At 26.3% G+C, this 23,809-nt stretch overlaps 1 protein-coding gene and 1 long non-coding RNA gene across 2 annotated transcripts in view; one reads left to right on the forward strand and one right to left on the reverse strand.

Annotated features, from left to right (window-relative positions):
* Positions 1–5,074: 5,074 nt before the first annotated feature.
* LOC119681750 lies at positions 5,075–6,453 on the reverse strand. Its single transcript, XR_005252532.1, has 3 exons — positions 5,989–6,453; positions 5,358–5,574; positions 5,075–5,298 (listed from the first exon to the last, which is right to left on the reverse strand). It is a non-coding gene; the product is annotated as an uncharacterized LOC119681750 (long non-coding RNA).
* Positions 6,454–17,738: 11,285 nt separating this feature from the next.
* Positions 17,739–23,809, forward strand: part of LOC119676871 (protein similar-like) — a 37,387-nt gene continuing 31,316 nt past the window's right edge. Inside the window, exons 1-2 of the mRNA XM_038088130.1 lie at positions 17,739–17,763; positions 17,850–18,467. Coding sequence (XP_037944058.1) covers positions 17,739–17,763; positions 17,850–18,467 — 643 coding nt within the window. The remainder of the gene's footprint in view (positions 17,764–17,849; positions 18,468–23,809) is intronic.

Consider the following 23,809-nt stretch of genomic DNA (forward strand, 5'->3'; position numbering starts at 1 on the left):
ACGTAATGATTTGCAACGTTGCTATGTTAAATAGTATTCAATTAAGGTTTTGTGCGAGTTCGAGTAAATTGAGGTAAAGTAAATACATAGATTTTTTGCATTGCACTTATGTAAATATTTATTTATTGCACTTATTTATTATTTTTGGTAAAAAGTTTTCAAATTTATTTATTTATTTATTAAACATCTTATAAAATTTTCACAATGGTAACACCTAATTTACCTAATTTTTATTTAATTTACTCTACTCGACATACCGACATAATTTACTATTTCCCACAATTTAGCATCAATGTACTCGAACTCACACATGGCCTAATTAAAAGACCATTAAAAAAGTTCTCAAAGAGGAAATTTCTTTAAAAAATATTTTAATGTTAAAATTGATCCCTTTTTGCATGTACTGTACAGCACTAAGTCCGGCACTGTTTATTTGCTACTACTCTTTATTTAGTGTTTTTCGATTTGAAGTTGTGTCTTCTTTCAACTGTTAAAACCAGTTTTGTGAGCAAAAAGCCGGCCGGTAAAAATGTAAAATACAAAGTTTCCAATACAAATACACACACATGTGCACATAATACACATATATTTTTTCATATTAGTTTCTTCTGGATTTTATTGAAAAACTTTTTTCTTTCACTATTTGAACACATGTTCATATGTTTTTTATTTTATTTAATTTGTTTTTTTGTTTTTTTTTTTTGGTATTAGTTTGCTTTGGGTTTGCAACTCTTCTTCGTTTCACAGCTCTTAAGAAAAGCTTGAGTTAAATTTTAAATAAGAGTAATTGGTTTCTGGCAACATATAATTAATTGAATGCAGTTGAGAGATAATACGGTTTTACCTATTTAAACTCGTATTATTAAAAAAAAAATTTGCACTAGTAGAAAATGCAGGCAAGTTTGGATTTATGGTACAGTTCAGAGCGCACGTAGGCAAGCGAACATTCACTCATTTTTCGTAATAATTTTGCATAGAAATTCAAGTTTTTATTTTTATTTTGGTTTTTTGTCAAAATGATTAGTTGTGGTAAATATGTTTAAATATATTATGAAGAAATGATAAACAAATTGTTTGTTTTCATGGAATTGCAAAAAAGCCTGTTTTCTACTGTTTTCTACTGTTTTCTGCTGTTTTCTGCTGTTGTTGCTAGGCGATTTCTCATAGCTGCAATGCATGATTTCATCAGTGACGTCGGTGGTTCTATAAGACTGGTTACACACAAAAAAGTATCTGAAATTCGTGTTGCGCATTTATTTCACAATTAAAACAAAAATTGCGCATGTTTCTATGGATTTTAGGAAAAAACTATTACATTGTGTGAATTAGCTTTTGTTTTTGCTGTGGCATAAGCTCGTGTCAAACTGGAAAAAATTAGTTCTTAATATTGTCTAATCTTCTAAATAAATAAAAAAAGTTTATATCTAACTAAAATTATTTTTACTACGTTGCACTAAAAATTACTCACAATATATGTACATACATATATAATAAATTGTATTATATATAATAAAGTAAAAATAGAAATTGCAATTCAGTAGTCCATAACTTGTCAGCTGTCATAAGTAATGGTACTCTCATTGGTATTCTTCAAATTTCAAAAATGTTTTAGCAACTTACCTTGTTTTGATTTAATTTTGAAAACACAAAAAAAAATAAAATAAAATAAAAAATAAATAAATTATTTAAAGTATGGTTTTACCTAAGTCTTGAGTCGCTTTGCTCAGCTGTATTGCAAGCATTCATATCTCATATTACTCAGTTGGTTGGTTAGTATGTTTGGCTGACGGTCTACTTTGACCGGCTTACATTTGAATTTTTTTCTGCTAATGTTGTGGCATGTTGTATATCACGTTTTCTTCAAACTCGGGGGCTCGTCCATTCTGACTTAACTTTGAATTTATTAACGAAACGAATGACTCAGTTCATTTCATATATTCGTGTTCGTACTGAAATTCCGTTAGTGTAATGTAGCTATAGAAATTTTCGACTTAAATTTTGAAATATACATTCGACAATCATATAAACAAATAGTAAGACAATCGAATCTTTTATGTTTACAACGAGCATGATCAGCACTTTTCACATTGTTTACATAAATGAATAGCACACGAATGCTTGGATTTCTTATAATTTATTTTATGGAAAAAAGCAGAGATACTTTTATAAGTAACTAAGTTTATCGAATAAGAAAAAGTTAGGAGTAGTAGTTGAGTATTTTTTTTTTTTTGAAAGTTTCATAGTTGTAAACTGGAATATCTGTAACTTGATAAGATTTTTATGTATGCCAATCAACCTGATCGTTCTGTGCTTCAATTTATTTTCTACATTCAATTAAAAATGCTAAATATTTGTAAAGTAAATAAATCAAAGTTGAAAAAAGCAGGAACCAGTTTCTTTTATGGGTTTCCATATCTGTTTTTATGTGCAATCGAAACTGCTTCCATAAAATGATACAAGAAAAATATATATACATATATATATATATAAAAAAAAGATTGAATTTTGGCAAACATTTACACTGACCCTTTTCCTCTTGCTCCTGTTGTCTTATCCATCCATATTTACTCCATGTGTTTGTGCTTAAATCATATGGTCCACTGCTTAAAATGGCACAATTTTATTTATTTATATTTATTTTGTGTTTGTATTTCGGTTTTTATTTTTATTTGGATTTTTATTCAATTTAAAGGTTTTTTTTATTTTTATTTATTTTTGGAGATTTTGACAGACACTTTGCTTGCAAATTTGCTTCTTGTACCGCTTTACCTACTCATGTTTGCTGTTTGTTGCCTGTCTGCTTGATTTTATTGTATGCTTTTGTATCTTGCATACGAAAATACATTCTAACAGAGCAGCGGGCAAATCTCAACGCGAGAAACCGAAACTCTACAGCACCTCGTCGAAATTTTGGAAGACCAACAATGAGTTTCGAAATTACATTTCAATGGTAGGCGGCGACGGAATCCGTTGCTGTAATACCAAAGCTTTTATTCTTATTTTTGGTTGGACAATTTACTCCTTTCAGTTCATTGACTCTGTTTATATTGTAAGAGAATTTCGAGTTTGGCACTTTCAGACTGCAACTGGAAATTGCCAAGCAACATCACCACAACAATTCACACACGAAAATAACGTCTCCAGCTAAATTTTTAAAAATATCATTTATGTACAAATTTGAATGTTTGGCGTAAATTATAACAAAAATTGCACTGCATTTCTAAAAATAATATAATAATAAAAAAATATATAAATAATAAAATATTTGACTGATCGCTTGAATTTTGAAATAATTCGCAATTAACAAGTGGAACAAGTGATGGTGGTTCCATACAAAACTATTTAAATGGTTTTATTTATTTATATTAATTTTTTATGTTCTTCACACAGACACAAATATAGCCGGTGAGGTAACGATGTAGATCTTATGACCATTTTGTTTACTTAGTGTGAAAATGTAATTTATTTTTAAAATTAATTAAATGAAATATTTCATTTATTCCTATACTGAAATTGATTTTAGTTATAACAACAACAACAACAATAACACAAAACAAAAAATCACTGAATTAGTTTTACTCAAAGGTTCTTTAAACGTTAAGATCGTTTTCTTATAAATTGTCGATATAATAAAAAATGAATTAAAATATTTTATTAATAAAATGATTAATATAAGTAAAAAATAAGTTCGCTGATAAGTAAATTTAATTCTTATTATTTTAAATTTAATTTTATATATTAAAAATTTCTAAAAATCGCAACACATTGCTAACTCCACGTTATAATATCAAGATTTACGCTTTACGATATATTACCCCTTTACGTTCAATACAACATTTAATACAAGATTAACCAAATCACCACATTATTCTATTGGACTCATATATGATGGTGTTGGAGATTATATCTTTTTTTTTGGTCTTCTCATTTCTATAGAAGTTTAATAAAAATGGACACGATTTATTTGGAATTAATGTCAATAGAGTAGTTTTAAGATGTTACTTTAAGATTTTAAATATTATAACTCCGGAATGTTAGTGAATTAACACCCCCTTTGAAAATTCTCTGTCATTTGCTGTCATTCTCCAGTTTCTTCGCCCAAGCTGTTGCGCTATTTGATCAACATTGTCTATTCAGCGTGAACTCGTACGCCCTCTTTTCCTCTTTTCCTTCTTCCTTCTGGTGCATATTGAAATATTTTTTTTTATTGGACTATCTATGCTCATTCTTTGAATATGTCCAGCCCATTGTAATTACTTCAGTTTTACTCTCTTGTCTATTACTGGTTCTCCTAGCTCTTTTTGACATTTGTCATTCAATCTTAACCGATAGGTACCATCTTCTTCTCTAATTGGACCAAGTATGCGACGTATATTCTTGCGTTCGAAGATATTTAGCTTATTTTCATTAGATTTTTTTATAGTCCATCGTTATATCGTTATGCTTTATTATTTTCTGTAATCTAGTTGGTCATATTGAGTTGACATTGTTGTTCACATATAATAATAATTATTATTATAATATTAATAAGGTGATGTTACAAATAAAATCAGTAATGTTATTAAGACTAACTTTATAGCGCTTAGTGCAATAATATTTCAGTCTGAAATTAAATATATACAAATCGTTCATTTATTACTTTCATTTAATTAATAATGATTTAATTAATAAGGGTAAGGGTGCTATATTGAGTAATTTTCCCAACAAAAAGTATTCTCACATAATCAAGTTATGGTACCTAAAGTCTATTCAATTCAGATGTTTTGAATGGCATTAGTTAATAATTTAATACAAAAAATATTGTATCTTTGAATATATTTTTACAATACAAATTTTCATTAGCTTTTAAGCTTATAACAGAAATTTATTCGATTGTGTAAAAAGAATGAAAATGTTTGTTGTCACTTGAAAAAATTCGATAATAATTTTTACCAAGCTAAAACCAACCGCCTTGAATTTAAAAATATCGCATTTAATTTATTATTAAAAAATATTTCAATAGATTTCAGTTTTCATTTTATTTTATTTTATTTTATTGTGTTTTATTGTGTTTATTATATATATTTTTTTTTCTTCAATTTTAAAAGAATTTATTCACTTTCGTTCAAGAATATCTTTTTAATTCATTGCGTAATCTGCATAATAAATTTCAGCTAAATGCATTTATTGTAAATCTTGGATGTTTGTTGTGTATTTTAGATAATTTCATGGATTTTGTCTTAAATTTGTAGTTCTGTGATTGTATCTATAACGAATGCGTTTTCTCTGCTAGTCAACGATATTCTTTGTTTGCATTTTCTAAAAAAAAATATATTAAATGAAAAATTTTTATATACAATATATATACACATTTATACATTTACACATGATTCCACGTCTGCATGGAGATATATACTATAGAAATAGATTAGCGGTGATCAGATGGTTATATAAATTGTATCTGATGCCAGTTCTTTTGACTGTGACTGCATAAACTGTGTCTGTGATATTTATAATGCGTCACATTTTCAATGTTGCAACATCAGTGTGGTAAAAATATATTTTTGATATCAAATTTTTTTTCTTAATTTATTTCTATAATAAAAAATGTTTAAATCAAATGAATAAAATAAAACAAGTGCTATATTTAGTTTCCGAAGTATTTAGATACAATAAGTCTAATTGATTTGTTGTCATCTAAAATTAATATCAAATTAGGCTTAATTTTTTTATATTTCAAATTTGCCTTTACATCATTTTCAATATTTCGAAGTTATACTTAGTCTGTCCCTAGTCTCCATAGAATTGCATAGAATTATTATTTATTTGTTTTGAGTGCTTATTAGTGTCAGTTTGCGCTTATTGCTGGCGTTGAGATTGCACAATTTTTATCGATTTATATATTTACTTTAGCACATTAGAAACAATATCAATCATTTTAATACAATTACTATGGATTTTGTTGGTAAATGTTAAACCTTTTTTTGTTGTTGTTTTCATGTAACGAACCTACATCTATTTTGTATCTGACAGTTTGCAATCCATTGATTTTCAGTTGAGCGCATAAATCTACCAGCAACATTGATGCCAACCACGCGCTAAATCTAGACTAAATCCAGACAATGAATCCATCATGCTGAGTTGTTCAGCAGGCAAGTATGCTCTTGTATAAGAGGAAATGACATTTATGTAACTAAATGTATACATTATTCATAATATGAAGTGGTCTTGTGTTAGTGAGGATTTTATGAACTGTCGGCAGCAAGTTATAATAACAATGTGAGCTGTTATTTAACAAAAAATTTGCGACGACTTTAAGATTTGCTTGATTATTTCCCAATTTACATACTGAATTGCCAGAGCAGATACAACCTTTAAGAAACACACATGCGCAAATATTGTCGACACTAACTTACAACGCAAAGCGAGTGAATAATTTTGAAATTCCAAATAAATAGCAAGAATGAGGCTCGCACAGATATACTAAATACTAGTAACAGCAGTAAATACATTGCATGTCCTATGACTAACTATGACTACCTAACATATGACTATATTAAACTTGAAATATCAATGTGTTTAATTTGCAGTGTATTGTATAAATCACAATTTGAAATTAAACCAAAAATTGTGCTTCTTCGTCTTCTTGTAGGTATAAGTAGGCATAATGATTGCAAGGCTTTTCCTTTAGCGTCGCATGTACTTATGAAATGCCTCAAATTTATAATTCAGCTTTTATCTCAAAACTTGCATCACTAGTAAGAGGAAGTCAATAAATGTGCCTACCTCATACCCATTTTTCACCGAACACGCTCCTCGTACATACCTACGATATGTGCATAACTTCATACTTGTTATGCTAGTCTCCTCTACATAGCGCAAATATTTCACCTACTTTTCTCTAGTAGATGGTTAGGTTCACTTTTTTATGTGGCAGCACTAAGCGTACGAGTGTATCTACGTCTTCAAATGCCAAAAATTTCACTTCTACTTTCAGTTTGCCGTGTCGGTATCGGTACACGGAACAGAAATGTATTTCCATGTATTTCCATGTATTTCCTTTTATGCCCATCACGCAATGTTTTTAGTTTTATGATGAAATTAACGTCTTGAATGCGCGCGTGTGAAAAAGTTACTGCCAACGTTCTGGCGTTCTGATATATTGTATCTGCAGCGCAGTGTATCTGTAACGCAGTGTAAAGTATAAAGTCACACTGCGAAGGATATAGTAAAAGGAACAAAATTAATATAAAATAAATATAAAATGTTGAAAATTGCTGGAGAAGTGAAAGTAAATCCTTGGAAAATTGTGCGTTGATTTTATTTAACAAATTGAGTAAAGTCGATTTTATGCTGATTTCTAGTTGGAAAAAAAGCCAAATTTAAATTAAGATATAAAAATTATATATTATCTTGCAGTGAAGTACAAAAACAGTATAGACATTTGAAACAATTTACTTCTAAATTTTACAAAATAATTTCTTAAATATTAGTAAAATTCAAAATAAAGAATTTCATCACTACACAAAATTTAATTCCCTTCAAGAAAAATCAATGAGACATCAATACTATATACGTATATATACGAAGTGTTATGGAAAAATAAGAAATAATAATGGATATATATTCTTAAACAACATTCTATGGTATGATAAGAAGTTCATAGTGTGCCTACTTCAGTCATAATTATACTTTATTCAGAATAAGTTAAGATCTAGTTTATTTTAACTTCTAAACCCTTTACCCTGATATCCGAATATATATTAAATGTTATCTGTGTGTGTATAACTATTTATATATGTAATTTATAATAAGAACTCATATTTAATTTTATACTAAATATAAAAAGTTCATATAAAAATGTATATAATTTACATTAATTTGTAGTGTCCTGGTTTATTGCTCTTATTTGTATGCGTGTTTTTAGGCGCTTAAGATTTTACAAAAAAAAAAATTTTTTTTATATTATTTCCGCATAATTCTGATTACATTGTTTATGAAACTTTTTATTAATGGTGTTAAGTATATGCACTTTTCAATTAATGTAGTTCTCTTAAAAATTCCATATTGTTTTTATATGTATTTAACAGAAGTTTTGAACCTTGCCCAAGTTAAGAAATCTGAAGATAGTATTGGCATATAAAGCCTTTAATATATTATATATGTATATATTTTTATTAAATCTGTTATCACCTCTTTAGTTACATAAAAATTTATAAAAATATTTTTTATTTACAAACCTAATCATACAATAATTCACTTGTTAACATGCAGTCGCAGGTGTATATAAATATATATATGGTATATGTGTGGCTTTTTATAGACCTATATGAACTGTTTATATACACTGTAAGTTGTTATCACTATAATAAAATAAACAAAAATAATTTGCTAAAAATATAGATTAAATTTGCAAAAATAAAAAAAAATTAATATAATTAAGTGGCCACTACAATATTTTAACAAGCATTAAGTAAATGTGAAAATATTCAACTGGCTTTTGTCATTTAAATTATATGAATTTTGGTATATATATTTATTGATTTTTTCACATTCTTCAAAAATAAAATGGAATCAAGCTTTTTTTTTTATCAATATACAAACCAAATTTATTAGAAATATAATATAATAGGTTATAATAGGTTAATTAACCAATAGATCGATCCTTCTACTTGCTTTGTTTTTTTTAATGTTTCTTGCCGTTTTTTAGATTTCATTTTATTATTAAAGAAAAATCAAATTAAATGAAGATCAGAGAAGATTACAAAAGATCAAAATTAAATGTATTTAATATAAATGTTTTTTAAGTATGAAAAAAGTTGTAGATTAGTTTTAAATCAAAAATATAACAATATTTAATTAAGTGATATATGAGACTAACTACACAACTATTGCGATCACTACTAAATTCATACCATTACATTAGGTAGTCTAATATATAATATATGATTGTAATATTGATTGGATATTAAACATGTTAGAAGACAGCTGTATGATAAATCCGTAATTGCTGTTAATTCTATGTTGATTTTCAGCATTCCTAATATTCTATTTCGATTTTGATCTTTATTTTTATTTTCATATTTGAATAGATAATCTATAAGATAAATTCATATTTGCTATTTTTAATTAGTTCTAATAACGTAGCGAATATCTTTTTTTCCTGTCATTAAGAATTTCATTAAGAATTAAATAGGAATTAAATAGTATTTTAACTAAATTTTGATTCTATACTTTAATATGATGTATATGTGATATATATATGTATTTCATTAATATTAATTTTTTTGTTGTATTATTATATTAATGTTATTATTTTATTTTATTAATATTACTATTTTATTATTATTTCATTAATATTAATAATTTATTTTTGTAATATTATTATTTTATTTTATTAATATTATTATATTATTTTATTATTATTATTATATTATTTTATATTAATATTATTATATTATCTTATATTTATATTATTATATTATTTTATATTAATATTATTATATTATATTATTAATATTAATAATTTATTTTATTAATATTATTATTTTATTTCATTAATGTATTTTGATTTATTTCACTTACCATAAATTAAAAATAATATTTATTTTAATTTTTGAATATTAGTAAAAATTTATTTATTTACTTATTTCTTCCTTAGTTGCATTTGTTTTTGTTTTAGATTAAATTTGTTTGTTTTTGACAAATATTTTTATTATGCTGCAAACACACAAAAGCAATACAAATCAAATACACAACAACACTAATACGCATTGTTATTCTTTCTGTTATTACTCTTTTGCCTATTTATACTCTTAACATTTCGTTGAAAAGCATGCGCATACTATGTAACGAATATACGAATGTACGATTATTATTTTTTTATTCAACATTGATATTTAAAATACAACAAATTAAGTGAATTATTTAAAGTATTTACTAATAATTGATACACAGTAAGAGCTTGTCAATGTTTGTTTACATGTACTATTGAAACTTATGCCCGCTCTTTGCTGGTCGTTTTAAAATTGATTTGAGTGTGTTTTCTGTTTTCGTTGGGAATTTACTTTGCTGTTTGAGTCTCATTTTATTTATAACAATTCCTTGATTTACTTTCCATTGGTTTGAGTGTTTTTGTGCAAAGTAACGCACTAACAGCACACAATTTGTTTTGGTTTGAAAAGCTGTGTTTGTTTTTATACATGCTCTTTTATTTTTTTGCAAATGAAATGCGCTCTTAAACTTTCTAATATTTCGTTCCTACTGCTGTTGCTGTCGCTGTTACTGTTGTGCTCTAAAGTCTTCACTCATTTCGCGTAGTTGCTTGTTTGTAGGCAGCTGACAGGAAATTTTCTTATAAGCATTGTGGCACTGTTTGTAGAATCGTTGACGACTTTGCTTGTGTCTTGTCTTTACTGCAGCATTCAAAAATTTATTTTAATTAAAAATCGTTTACAAAAGTTTAGACTTTAGTTTCAAAAAATACAACAAAAAAATAAAACAACGGTTCGGTTAATTTCATTTTCTTAAAATTCTCTAAAAATCAACAAGCAATACTACCTCAAAGATAACAAACAAAATTTTGTTGATAAAAGTGCTTTTAACAATTTAACAATTTAAACTAAACTATAAATCTTAAAGCAAATATTATTTGAAAGCAATGCATAAACGAAAAAAAAACGTTTACCGTGCAAAATAAAATAAATTAATTGCATTTTAACGTGATATCCTACTGTATGCGCTTATTAAAATGAATTATAATTAAAAATGTTAAATATCTAAAAATTTAGTGCAAAATATAATTAAAAAAGGTATTAAAAATAGAAATCATAAAAAATAAATTAGAACTGATAATAAAAAGAATAAAAGAATAACAAAAGAAAGAATATTTTGTTAAAAATTATTTTTTAAGTTCATTAAAAATGAAAGCAAAAAATTTCTGTGATTTATTTAAATTTTTATGTGTTTGATAGCATCACAGAGCCGAGCCACCACAGAGGCAAATTTTAATATGTTTAATATTAATAATTTTGTGTTTATAAGTTATATTTTTTTATCTGAAAAATGCGTAGAAACGCAGTTATGTTATGTTTAAAAAATTTTTATTTTAAAATAATTGCAAAGTTTTACACAATCATCCATAACCTAGAAAACAAGAAAAGTGCATTAGTTACATAAATGAACTGACTGCAACTGCATAAAAACAAGCAATAAATTTTATTTAATTCAAAAAAGTTTGCATCAAAGATAAGATGAAGAGTATATTGAAATGTTAAATAATGAAGTAGTTTTTACATTCCAAATAATGATATTTATTATTTTTATAAATTCTACGATAATCACAAAAAACTTCCATTTGCTTTACAATCCACAACTACAAACATAAGTTCAACTACAGAAGCAATTATTTTATGTACTGTATTACACAGTTACTAAATGCGCCCATAAATGCATAAAAAAATCAACGCCTACGATAATAACAATAATAATAATAATAATAATAATAAAAGTAAATAAAGCACTCTAATTACGTACTGTCAGATACTAACTGACTTGCCTACCTAGCCTAGCTGCCAGCACAGATTATCTGTTTTCACAGCCACTACAGCGCAATCTATGCAAAAATAATGCTTGGGTTAAATGAAATTTAATGCCTACAGCAGCAGGCGCATCTCACATTTTCCGCTCGCTCTTCTGCGACCCCCTTCATTCACATATGAATTCGCTTTGCATTCAATTCCAATTAGAATTAATAGCTGACAACGACGTTCCCCGCACTATTTATTTTCATCTTACATTGTAATTAACTAACGCTGCTATACAGATTTTCATATGCAGACATATTATATTTGAAACTATTATTTTTTTTTACTTTTATTTTGCGTTTTTGATTTTATTTAATTTAATTTTATTTTATTTTATTTCATTTTGTGTAATTATTTTTCATTTATTGTGTAACAACAATAAAAAGAGACAATTTCATTTCATTGCTGCTGCTCAAGCATGCTACATCCATTCTTTTTGTGTAAACACATTGACTCTTACATTTGCAAATGCATTTTCATTTGCATTTGCATTTATTATTTGTCACGCTTTGCTTATTTATTTATTTCGCTTAGTGAGATCCCATGCAAATTTATTTTCATTCTGTGTTTTGTTAAGCATTTACGTTGCAGATATTCATAAAAAACTTCTATTCAATGGTGGGTGAATGAGTTGGGAAAAAAGTGCACAACTATAAAATATTATATTAAACCGAAAAAAAAAAATAATAATTGAAAAAAGTTATTAAAAGTTTAAAAAAATATTTAAATACATTCAGAGATGCTACTTTGTATTCATTCGTCTCTTCCTCTTATTTATTTTTCAGCGCATCTTTGTATGCGAAAGTAATTAGTTAGTAATTAACTGAATATCTCACGTGATTCGTTATTCGATATGTCGCTTTCAAACGGAGTCACACCTCACCTAAAAGCTACTATTCTACTATTAATATTCCAATCCAACTAAAACAAAAACGTACGACGTACTTTCATAGAAGAATATAATTCATTTTATCTATAGAATATTTGAAAAACTAAAATTGTATAATTACCTTTGCAACAAACTTAAAATATAACACTGTCAAATAAATGTTTACTATATCTGTTTCTATTTTTAGAAACTTTAATAACATTTTGTTATGATTTTCTGTTTACATTTTATTTTTACTTTTAAATCTTAATTTTCTTTTAAAGATTCAAAAGGAAAAGATATAACTAGTGCTGTATGTAAATGCAATTAACAATTTTTTTCAAATTTTACAAGTTATTATTTGCTAATTTATTAACGGCTAAATGCCAATTACTACTTAAAACGTAAATAATAGCAGATTGTAATAGAGATATGTTCGTGTAAAAAATTAATATTTAATTAATTGTTAAAATAAAAATTGCAACTCTCCCATGGCGATATAGAGAATCTCTACTTCATATTAAAGAGTATTGAGGAACTTTATTTTTTTTTGTTTAACAGTTTTAACTTAATTATTAATTATTAACTTAATTACATAAAGAAATTTTTTTAAACAGTAGTAAACTACAACAACAAATATTAATTTTTATATTATTTTAATTAATTGCATTTTACCAAGTACCAAGTACCAGGAATCAAACTCGGGTCCTGCCAAATGTGAATTTAAATGATTAAATTTTACTTTTTTTCAATAGTCCATCTTTATCTCCAGAACTGTATGTTGCAACTGATAATTTTGTTCAAATTAAAATAACTATTTAACGTCAGAGACTATCTGATGTGGTTAGACCATTATTTGAATCTGTCAAATTGTTAATGAATAGATTTTGAATGTATAACGTAACGAAGTCTTTTAATGATGCATTTAGGTGTTGTTTTGATTAAAATAGACCGAATGCATCTTTCCAAATAACTCTTATCTAATATATTTATAGTTATTTAAAAACTATAACTATACTTTTATTTTTGAAATCATGTTGTGATGCAGTTAAAACCAGGGCTTCGAACTGGAACCAAACCATACCGAAAACCGAAAAACCGAACCGATATATATTTTTTTGTTTTGAACCGGGTTTCGAGCCAGAACTGGAACGAAAACCCTGGTTAGAACAAATATCTGATTTTACTGTCTCTGTTTGGAGGAGAAAATTTGACTTACACTACACCGTACTGTATTCGGTCTTTGAACTTTGTAACCATTTAACATCATGATGTAGTATATTTGTGTATATACATAACGAATTTATAACATTATTACCTTCTATTAAAAGGTAAAATTAAATGCAATATAGCAATCATTTTTTAACTTAAAAATCAAAATATAAAAATGATTCTAGCTATGGAATGTAATTTATTGAAAATTATTTCTGCTGTCATATATCAACACCAGATACTTTTTATGAAAACAAATTAATTTCTTTTTTTATTTAATATTTAAAATCTTTAGCAGAAGCCTTTAATAAAATTAGTTCCATAAATTTTATTTATGTTTTTAAATTGTTCGTTCTACTTGAGATGAGAGTATGCTGCTAACACATTTCTAGCCGTCCAAGCACTTCACCTACCTATACATTTAAGACTCTTCCATTCAGTGTGGCTCTCTGTACTGCTACAGTTGCATTAGCACAAAGTATCGTAGAACATATAGTAAAAAATTTATGCGTGGGTAGTTTTTATTTTTTGTAATAAATTTTTGTTTTATCTACATTGCAACATTTCTGTTTTGTTCGACTTTTCAAGAATCTGATTGTTGTAAAGATTTTGCACCTACTTTCTTCCTACTGCCTAAAGAATCTTGTATTCCAGTATTTATGCAGTTTTTAACCAGTCTGCGGACATGTGCTGGTCTCATGTTTGTTTGCTTTATTTTTATGTTATTATTATTTTTTATATTGATTTAAATTTTTAATCATTTATAACTCGTGTGATATTTTTGGCAAATTTTATTAGCTTGGCATGTCGCTCGACTGGAATTAATTTTGCTCAGCTGTTTTGTACGCATTATATTGTTGTTAGCTACATATTTTTAATGGCGAATCATTAACTTAATATAAATATACATAAATAAAATTAAATATAAACATTCATTCGCTTTTTATCTTATCAATTGTATACAACCAACATATATATAATAGGTTTTTTACTTGGCTCTTCTAGCCCCCGTTGAACGTGTAGAGTATAGAGTAAAGCAATGGTACCTTGTTTGTTGTATGTTCCCCGGGTATGAATCAATAGGAAGTTCTGTACAAAATTGTATGATAAAGAACGAATTGAAGAAGCAATAATGCAATGATTTAAAATTAATTTTACTTTCAGTTCATAACTGCAAAAGTTATAGACTTTGTTCACTTTAATTTATTTTGAAATTTTGGTTGTTTTAGCTATAAAGCTTCTATCACATTCTCGAGAGCTCCAAATGTGTCGCTTGTATTGATAATCAACGCTGTTTATACGAGTAGAAGTGAGATTATCTATATGTGACTTAGTGACACGACATGAGTTTGTAATGCTGGCCGTGAAAGCGATCGAAATTATGAAGTACTGTCTGACACACCCCTTAAGAGTGGCTTATCAGTTCAAAGAAGTGTTCTATAAAGAATATTAATATAAGTCATTAAAGAAAATGACTTTGTTTTCGGTAAATACAAGTATTTACCTAATTCTTTTGTTGTGTCTGTTGTGTCTATTGTGTATGTATAGGCGATAGTTAAAAAATATTCTAATACTTATATAAAATAAATAAAGAACTGTGTTTGTTCTTGCTTGAGATGTTCTAATTGTTTTCAATTATAAATAATAAAAATTTTCGGAATATAAAAAGAAAAATAAATTCTAACCTTCAGTTGAGAGGCATAAACTTTATACATAAATATTTTAAATAGAACTTTTCAATAAAATTTGAAATACACATCTATTAAATCCGATTATTAAGTAAAATTTGAATAGTAGTAGTGGTAGTAATAGTAGTATATTGATTGAAAAGGGTTAAATGTTCTAAGCCAAAAGCAATTAAATAAAATAAAGTTTTTATTTTTTACAAAATTTTTTTAAGAAATAATTTCTTAATTCTTTTGGTGTTTTTTTGTTTATTATTGCAGTTAATTGACAATTTTTTGTTTTATTTTCTTTCGTTTTTTCTTAGTGCTGTTGGCTGGTAGTTTGAAGTTTAATTTACTTTCTTTGCTTTTGAGTGCTGTTAACTGGTTTATCTAGTTCTATTTTTTGCTTATTTTAGTTAGGAAGATTTCAATTTGTAATTTTAAATTTTATTTCAATGAAATACAAATTTTTCTATAATTAAGTTAAGTTTATAAATAGGACATTTACGATGTTCCACTTAATAACTTTATTTAATGAAATTAGTAGAGATTTATTTCCATGGTATCATAAAGGGTTATTATTTGTACTTAAGTGGGCTTTGTTTTTTTCAATTTTTTCCTTCTTAAGATGTTTTTCATTGAAGTGCACACAAATTTATCAGCAGTAAAACGCCTTAAAATGCTATATTAAGTGTAATTCTTATTACATTTGTAAAATTTCATTAAATTTTTATATAAATCTGTACACATATTTATATATGTATATGTATTATCTACTATATAAGATGTAATTAATACCATATGAAGTAGTAGATTTTTTCGTACGTACGTATTTAATAATATTAGTTGGCTTTTATGGAAAAAATGACTAATTTATTTAGAAAAACCTAACGAAGTATTTTTATTCTACCTAATAAATCTGTTGACAATTACATTTTCTATTACAAAAAGAAAAACAAATAATTATTTTATTCGTGTAAAAAACTTTTAAGTAAATAATAATATTAACCGCATTAATTATATCAAGAAATAGATGTGTTTGACATAGATGATTTGTGACATCATTAATTATACAAATTAATAACCTATTATTAAAATAATAAAATAATAAATAGAAAAATTCAACTCATTAACATTTTATTAAATAATTTTTATTAAGGAAAATGCTATTTTACACTTAGTATTATTAAATTATAAGTTAAGAATACTTAGCAACGTAACGTTTCTGCGAAAGAACTGAACATTTTGGAGAGTTTTAAACAATTATTTAACAGGTACCACAAAAAATTACAAATTTACAAATTTATGTAGTAAATTAAAAAATAACTTGAAATTCTATTGAAATATTACCGATTAAAGAACGCATACCGATTTATATCGCTTTTTGCGATATAAATAAAAATAAAAAATGCAAAAAAACTGGTATTTTTTTTTTTTAAGAAAAAGGTAAAGCAACAATTCATTGCTGTTTGATGTATGTCAAAACAGCTACAAAACACACACAAAACGAATGCATAAATAAAAACGTAGCAAAGTGCATTTAAATGCAACCAAGCGCGCAAATATTTCATTTTGCCGGCAAAATGCACACAACAGAATCAAAAATGCAAAGAAAAAACAAAATGAAATAACATTAAATAAAAAAAGAACTAAATAACCCATTTAAAAATCTGTGTCTGCTGGTAAGAGTTGCGAAAATGCAATTTTCAGCTCTTGAGTGCATTTTCTGAAGCTCATTTGTTTCTCTTCACAACGCCGCTGTTGTTGTTTAGTGCACTTTATGCAATTCCGCTCGTTACTTTGCTTTTGTTTTTGTACAACTCGACAAAAAACAAATTTTGCTTTTTTTGTTTTTGCAAAACATATTTTGGTTTTTTGAATAATACTAATCACGTGCTTTCTGTGATGCAATCAAATTCATTGGTAAATACAATACAATAGTATTAAAGGAGTAAAATAAAGGTTTAAATAAATCACAAACTGTTACAAATTCCTTAGCCTCTTCAGCCTCCACTCCTCCAAAAATAGTATATTTGTTAATATTTTTATTTTAAAATTTCGGCAAAATATATTAGAAGTTCTTCGCTTCGTGAGTGAAATGCTAATAAAAATTAGAAGAAAAAAAAATACATTAAATAATGAATTTTGTTAAAAACAAAATCGTACGATTATGCGCGTTTTTATGCTAATTTTGCAGTAATTTGGAGAATAACAATGAGATATATTCACTTGCACAATACGAAGCAAGCAAAAAGAAACTCGAAGAAATCAGTAATAAGAACAACAATAGTAACAAAAACAATAAAAATAACAATTGTAAAGACGAAATTCAAAATACAATTGAAACAACATCAACATCAACAGCAACTGCAACAGCAACAACAACAACTACAACTTCAACAGCAGCAACAACTGAATCAACAACAAATGCAACAATTATTACAAAACAGGAGCTGGAACAAACGACGATAAGTTCTAAAAATCAAAATCAAAATCAAATTCATACTCAAATCAATGCTAATAACTGCAACAATCAAGAAAATAATCTAATAACCATAAGTAAAACTAAAATTGAAAATAATTCTATAAATCCACCACAAACAAAACCACAACAACAACAACAACGCCAACAACAATCGCAAACTCAAAACAAAACACCTCAATCATTGATTTTATCGTCAGTATCACCAACATTGACTTCTTCAATTAATTGCATCAATGAACCCATTCAAGTAAACAATATTAAATCGGAAAATATACCAATTCTCAATACAACACCACAACAGCTGCCAACATCATTAATCGATAATAAACATATAATCTTGCGCGATCAATCGATAAATGCATTAAATCGTAATCTTGACGTAAATTCGCTATTAATCGTTAATAAATCTTATAAGAAAGAAGAAAAACGTCCTAAGTCCGTTACGGCTTCGGTATTTAAGGCTGCGCCTATTACAAATTCAACATTTAATCATAAACCAGTGAATAAACAGTTGCAACACCAGCAACACCAGCAACAACAACATCAGCAATTTGTTGCTAAAATAAATCCCAAAGTGCAAGCAGCAACACCAACAATACAACAGAAACACCAAATACAAGATATGAATAAAGGATTTTTATCGTTTGCTGAGGATGCCACTGAGTTAACAAGTAAGTACTATATTCTATATTGTTTTAAAATAAATTTTTCTTATTTATACTATTATATATGCGTAAATGGTGTTAAAATTATATTTACATATTCTTTAATCACTTACTTGCTTTTCAAAAACCAATACGGTTAAGAACGTCTGATAATAATATAAGCCTCTTGGCAAATAATGGTTAGGGACAGTTGGACTGGACTATAGTAAATATCTCAACATACGTTTAGTCCTTTAAAACAATACCAAGATATCGTTGAGAGCTTCCTAATAGCAGATCGCTAATATTCGTATTAAGGCATAGGCCTAGTTTTCTTCTTTAGTCACAATGTATGTAACTAGAAATCTCATTTCTTCTTCGGAAGAAGCGACTTTCTCTAGAACATGTCCTGTTGAGATGATAACACAGATCAAGGCTATTAACTCATGTTAAGTACATTTTTTTTTAATTGATAATAGAATAGATATAAAATGTATGTATGTTTTAAAAATTAACTAATTCATTTTAATAATATAAGCATTTTGTAAAAATTTCTTGTTAGGTTTAGAGATTGGTGTAGGGTGTTCTGATATAAAAATCCAATAGTTATTAAGTTTAAAATATAGGAATATATCGTTCATGTAAAATTAAATTTTCCACTGGTATAAACTTTTTTTTTCAAGTTGGGGATATGCATTTTATGTTTATATTTAAATGATTATGAATTATGAATATAACTCAAACACCATAGTTTGTGGTTCGTCTTTATTTATTGTCTGATAAAAAATAATTATTAGAATTAATTATAAAAATAAGTATATAATCGATGTGTTCCTATTTTCCTATTTTATAATTAAACGATTATAAAATTTCTTAATCGAATGTTAAATTAATAAGTTTGAACATATTTATTTAATAACTTAAAGCTTAAATTTATATTTTACTTTACAATTAATTTTTAAAATCGCTTTTATCGATAATCATATAGTTATCGATCATCTATATAGCTACATATACAGTTATCAAACAATATAGATAATTATATATGATCAAAGATACGTTTCATTAATCGATCAATCTAATATTTGTTTTGCATTTAATTTAATTTATGTTAATTAACAGAAATGTTATTGTCTTTTTATATTTCCACTTCTGTAAAAACAGAACGAATATGCATATTTTGCATATGTACTGTTATTTTATGAAATGTAATCTTAAAGTGCATTAGCCGTAAGGTGCATACCCATCAAGGCCAAATTTTTATTGTTATTCATATATGTAAATATATATTAAACAATTGCTAATGCACAAACTCTTACATATTTACATGTATACGGGTGTATATATATAGAAAAATATAAGCGGAATAAATATGACGCGCGTAAATCGCTTGTTGAATTGTATCTGTAAATATGTTAGAGAGTCCATTTATCTGTCTGTCCGTGTCACTACCTGTCGGCCCATTTGTTTGTTCGCTTAAACGCCTGTTGTCTGTTGTGCATGTATTAGTGTATCTATCTCCATGCACAAGTGTTTGTTTACTTCCAGCATATGAAGTAGCTGATATAAGTTGTTGTGCTATATTGACTTGAACCTTATCTTTACTAAAGCTAAACAAGCTTAATTTGCGCAAATAAGCATTAAAAAAATGTTTAGGAATTTTTTTAGCTGCATACGTAAATTACAATATTTTTGCAAGGTACAATTTATTTGCTTAAATTTCAATTAAGCACTGTTGCTATTCACTCACAACCAACCTATTCGCAAGATTTACGTATGTAGGTATATATTTAATGTAATATTTTACTGATGATGAACAATTTAGAAATGCATTTGATTGTTCCTATTTACATTATTATGTAAAGCTGAGGCAGGCTGAGTTTTAATGACTGTTTTTTTAATTTTTCTTTAACTACAAACGTACGTTATTTTGTTTTTCTCTTCAAGCGTGAAAAAAACACTAAAGTACGTAATATAATTCCATTTATTTTGAAATTGGAGTGATATTTATAGCATTGGAAAATCACAAATATATATTGGATGATTATATTAGAATTATATAGCAGTAGCAACAACCACACTCTACTCCATCCCAGTTATGATTAATTACACACACCCATTTCTATCTTTGCCGAATAATGTTTTGATATTACTGCTGTGTAACTTGTTGAGTTTATTATGATAATTCATACAAGTACATTAAGCTTGTACCTGTCATATCTTTTATATTTGCGTATATTGCATGTAAAATAAAAAAATCAGGTTATTGTGCCATATTCGCTGTTTTATCTCTCATTTGTATTTCTATGTGCAGTCCACGCACACTCACTTGTATATGTATAGATATATGTATAACGTGCTTATCGATAACATTTTGGCATGTAATCATAAATGGCAATCGGTTGTTAACCCATGTACCACAAAGTCGTAACGTTTTGCAACATTAAAAAGACGAAAAGACAACGAAGACAACGCACCAACAATATTTCTCTTTAAAATTCTTATCAATGATTTCTGCTTGTAAATTTATGCGTAAACATATTTTCAGATTTATTTGCCATGAAATCATATTAAATAAAAAATATTTTTAATCTTTTTAGCAATTATGCGTGCCGAGTTTACGAGCAAATTCATTTTTTCGTCTTATTTCAAACATAAATCGTAATCGTAATCGCGTTATTTTCAATGATCACTAGATTTTGCCCTTTAATAATAATCATTTCATAATCATATAATGGTATTGTTGATAATGAGAATAATAATAATGATTCTCATATTTTTAATAACATATCTACAAGCACTTTATTATCAAATTATTTATTGACATAAAGTGTTATCGTTATCATTATCGTTATCGTTACAATTATCGATGAATACTGACCACTCTTTCAATGCATTTCAAGTGTAGAAATATTAAGTAAGAATGAATTACTTAAGTTGCACGTTTTTGTGTTGATAAAACAAACATGCATTCTAATTGTTTAATATTATGATAAGGAAAAATAAATAATTAATTAAAAGGAATTATAAATATCATAATGGTTAATTATCTTAAGAATGAAAGGAATTCATTTTTAACGAGTCTTACTATATACATATATGTATATACTAAAGTTATTGGAATAAATTTTGAAGTAAAATGTAATTAGTTTTGTGTGTTCTGTTAAAAACATTATTTAAAAAGATAGTTACCATACACACATATATATATATATATATATATGTATGTGTGCTGTCTTTAGATTATGATGAAAAGTAATCTTAAATAGAAAAGCTTTAAAACTTTCAATATTTAAAAATATTTACATAGATGTTTCATATACTTTTCAATTTATTTTGCTTTGTTAGTGTCGTTGACTGGTAGTGTTTTTTTTTTTAATTGTAAGAGTAATTATTTCCCTATATTATCACCTTAATTATTGTATTTAATGTAATAACTTATCACCAACAGTTACAAATAAAAAACTTAAGATATGTTTCCGCAGAAGCGTAAAAAGTTAAGCGTTGTATTATGTCTTTAAAAGAGGTTAATAATAAAATATTATTTACATTTTATATTTCAGTATCAATATTTTTCTATATTTAAAAAACATATCTATATAAACAAATAATTATTCTGTTACTTCAAATTTCCAAAATTTAATTATTTTTATTGCAAAAGCGTGAATACCTTGAGAATTTACGGATATATAAAACTATATATGTTTTAAAGATTCGTATATTAGAACGTAGATAAGAATATGTGACATTATTTTATTTGATTGTATATTTTACCCCTATTTAGGTAAAATTCAATTCAAACAGATATTGTTTACATTAACTACCCTTTTATACAACATCATTTCATACTTCTCTATAACATAGATTTGTATCTTAAAAATATTAGGATTAGGGGAGAAAATAAAACTTAAAAATAATAATAGAAAAGTTTGGCGCTTGAAAACAAGTCAAAATAAAAACTACCAAAACTAGTTTGATTTGCATAATTTTAATGTATTCCAAAAAATATCTCAAAAACAACTTATCAAAGCTTTATTTTATGTAGTTAACCTAATTTAAATTAAAATTTTAAATATTTTTTAAATAGTTAAAACTATTCAAAATCAGTAAAAGAATATTGTTAATGTCTAATTAATTTAATTGTGAGTTTTGAAAACAATTTCAAGTACTATATACTGAAGTACTATAGAACAACTGATTCTACATACATTTTTTTGCTAACTTGTATTTTTGTCATTCAAACGTTTTTATAAATAATTGAGATAATCAGTGCTTTGAGATACCAACAATAATGCTTTGATTTAATTTACTATTAATGGTATTACATAAACTCCTCTGTTATTCATAATTGAATTTGGTTAGCTTCAATATAACAAAACAAGCTCCTTTATATGTATCTATATGTAAGTATGTACTTATATATAAAATAATATTAAAGTTCTAAAAACTTTTGAGAGTTACCCTTTCGCTAAATAATAAGTATCATAATGTACAAACGACTATATTCACTTAGCTAAATTTGAAGTCTATTATTTACCACATTTGATTGTTCCTTGGATTTTAGTTGAAAAGTGTAAAAAGGGGCTCGCTTCAGTTTCCTATCAAGCTTCAGTGAACCAGTATTTCTTGTATCTAACATATTATGCTGTCTTGTTTCTAAGCACTGGTATCTTCACTTCTTACAGAATTGAAACGCGAATATGATAATTATTCTTCATTCTCTGTATGTATGTATGTGCTGTGAAGAAAGGGGAGAAATTATACAATTTTGTTCTTTTATTCTTTTGATATAAGAATGTTGTTATTGAATAATAAATATTATAGCTTCTTGCAATTATCTTCTTGTTTTAACAATCAATATAGCTATATTATGTTTTACTATCTAATGATGAGTTAATCAAAAAGATCTAAAAATTAATTGATGAATTAAAAAACTATTGTTTTTTATGTAGCTAAAAAGATTTCAAAAATAAAAATATTGTAAAATTTTTTATTTAATAGTCATAGTCATAGTCAGCACAGCTCGTGCATGAAATACAATAAAATAAATATATATGACTAAAAGCTATAGTCCGCGTAAATCTAGAAGATACTCGTGCTAGAGTTGGACGTAAACAGCTAAACAATATTGACAACAATTTAAAACTCGTGATTGCTTGTTGTTTTGCTTATTGCTTAGACAATAAAACACACGCAACATTAAATTGTTTTTTAAACTAAAAACAAATTGAAAGAATAAAAAATAAAAAAAGTAAAAATAAAACCAAATTAAGACTAGAAAAAACTATAAGTTAATAATTTTTCAATTTTCATATTTTTTGCATAGATACATCATATTCGTGTTGATAACAGCGCGACGTTGACATGGA

This window comes from Teleopsis dalmanni, chromosome 2 (assembly GCF_002237135.1).
Source record: "Teleopsis dalmanni isolate 2A chromosome 2, ASM223713v2, whole genome shotgun sequence".
Taxonomy (NCBI): Eukaryota; Metazoa; Arthropoda; class Insecta; order Diptera; family Diopsidae; genus Teleopsis; species Teleopsis dalmanni.